This window comes from Arachis ipaensis, chromosome B10 (assembly GCF_000816755.2).
Source record: "Arachis ipaensis cultivar K30076 chromosome B10, Araip1.1, whole genome shotgun sequence".
Lineage (NCBI taxonomy): Eukaryota > Viridiplantae > Streptophyta > Magnoliopsida > Fabales > Fabaceae > Arachis > Arachis ipaensis.
This window is the reverse complement of record NC_029794.2, coordinates 9,817,306-9,819,837: the sequence shown is the minus strand read 5'-3', so window position 1 is coordinate 9,819,837 and position 2,532 is coordinate 9,817,306. Positions and strand designations below refer to the sequence as shown.

The 2,532-nt window shown below is 34.2% G+C and overlaps 1 protein-coding gene across 1 annotated transcript in view; it reads left to right on the top strand.

Annotated features, from left to right (window-relative positions):
• LOC107622566 (calmodulin-binding transcription activator 2) overlaps positions 264–2,532 on the top strand; it is an 8,457-nt gene continuing 6,188 nt past the window's right edge. The window contains 4 exon segments of the mRNA XM_016324510.2: positions 264–453; positions 1,130–1,249; positions 1,903–2,018; positions 2,125–2,213. Coding sequence (XP_016179996.2) covers positions 414–453; positions 1,130–1,249; positions 1,903–2,018; positions 2,125–2,213 — 365 coding nt within the window. The 5' untranslated portion in view covers positions 264–413.

Below are 2,532 nucleotides of genomic sequence, written 5' to 3'. Positions count from 1 at the left end.
TTGGTGGAAATTGGATATTAAAAAAATAATTACCAAAAATAACAATGAAATACTTACTTAAGAAATAAGCAAATAATTAAGAGGAAAATTAATTAAAAAGAAAATGAAGAGAGAGAAAGAGGAGAGAGATTCACGTGGATTCGAAGAAAGAGACGGCCCGTGAATCCGGATATCCATATACCTACCCCAGCCCCGGGCCCGGCCCCTTTTTGCAATTTCCGATTTCTCATTTTGCCCCCATCAACTTATATAAATTCCCAAAATTTGAGCCTCAAGTTTTTCACTTTGTCACGTCACTTTGTCTGAGACTAGAGAAAAAAAAAAGTAAAAGAAAAAAAAAAAAGAAAAGAAAAGAAAAGAAGAAGAACAACACTCGCTCCTCGTTCGCGTTGATCTCTGATTCAGTCTTCGCCATGGCGGAGCGTCCTTCCTTCGGATTGGGTCCTCGATTGGGTTAGTTTCTGATTGCTATTTCCTTTTTTTGGTTAATTTTTCAATGTTTCTAATTGTTCGTGGAATTGCTTGGATCCTGTAATATTTTTTTTGGATTGATTGATTGAAGCTTTGCCAAATTTCAATTCGTAGTTCCGGTATTCCTGTTCACCTTTGTTGAATTGGTTCGTCTTGTTGTAGCTGAGTGTCAGTCACTGAAAATGGTTTTCGCTATTTGGACCTAAGGTTAGGTCGTGGATTTGAGAAAGCTGAGCTGAAATTGGTTCGGGGTTTAAAACATTTTTAGAAATAAACATTTTGGATTGTTATCATATTGAGATTTTTGTGACTCTTTTAGTTCAATTGGGCTTTTTAGGTGAAGCTTCATTGATTGCGTTTAGGCAACTCTACATAGCTATGAACGATATGGAGTTTGATAGGTGTTGGTTCAATGGTTTCCCAGAATAGAATATATATGTTCCTTTGTTGAATAAAGCTACCATTATCCTGAAAATAATAATAAATTGATTATCCTATATTGCCCCAGACCCAAATAAAACCAAACCAGTATTGCTAAATTTCTAATGATTCCAATTCATTAAGATTGCTTGAATAATTGTATTTGTGTATTTTTTTATGACTTATGAGACATACAAAAATCACATATTTGACTGACTGCCATGATATCAATGTATAGACTTTCAGCAACTACAATTTGAAGCCCAGCATCGCTGGTTGAGACCTGCAGAAATTTGTGAAATTCTTCGTAACTATCGGATGTTTCAAATCACGTCAGAACCTCATAACAGGCCACCAAGTAAGATTGTTGCATGCTTACTAATAAATTAATTGGCTCATGGCTCCTAATGAAATTTAGTAGTTCTGATACGCATATGGGGTTGAATGAATTGCAGAAGACTTATTTATCTAACATGGATTGTTTATTGCAACTGGGCATTTACAAAGTTGTTAGCAAATTCGGCATTTACAATGTTATTAACACTTAGCAGGAGTTACTAATGACCTTGTATAGTAGGTGCATTGTTGTGGTTGGACATCGCTTATAGTCCTCATGTTATTCATGTAGTTGAATTAGTTCCTACTGTAAAGACATTTTTAGTTGCTCACTATCTGAAGTTAAAGTCTTCTATCCAAAAAATATATCTGAAGTTAAGGTATTCATGTTCTAATGTTCTAATAGATCCTGTAAATTTCAGTTCAATGATTATGGCACTTCAGGAAATTTGGTAAATAATTTTCCCCTCAAGTATGGTAGCAAAAGAGCATATGTATGCATGTTGCATAACTTTGTTAGTTCACATGGTATTTGGAACTATTAATAGTGTTTTGTTGTTTAGCATAAAATTTTGCTTCGTTTAGGGTTTATGATTTCAGTTCATCTCTTGGTTCATAGTTTTTGCTAAATGATCCTGAAGACGTTACTTCATGATTTGCATTTAATTATTGCAGGTGGTTCACTATTTCTATTTGATCGAAAGGTTTTGAGATACTTCAGAAAGGATGGGCATAATTGGAGAAAGAAAAAAGATGGAAAAACCGTGAAAGAAGCTCATGAAAAATTGAAGGTAAGCTTTAAAGTTGCTTGAGTTTGGAGTTTGTGTATAATCAAGTCTTTATAGCCTCAAATAATTATATGATGCCGGGGTTGTGGCATTTTTCAATCAAATTTAGGTGGGAAGTGTTGACGTGTTGCATTGCTACTATGCCCATGGTGAAGAAAATGAAAATTTTCAGAGACGAAGCTATTGGATGCTTGAACCGTGAGTATGAAAATTGCTGTCATATTTCACATTTATTTATTTATTATTATTATTTGCATTGCATGCTTTTAAGTACTGCATTAGATATTTCAAAGCAGTTGTAGTTGTTGCCCCTAATTTGGTGGGTGCACTTACTTTCTCTACTTATCGTTGCTTCAAGGAGTTGCTAGCTTAGAATATACTAATTGGGCAGCTTTGTTGCATGCATAGTTTTTCCTATTGTCAGAAGTTCGTGATATTTTTCTGTTTTTGTATATTAACTATTTCACTGCATCTTAGCTTATTTTTAAGTTTTCAATATACATATACTGAGCTAATT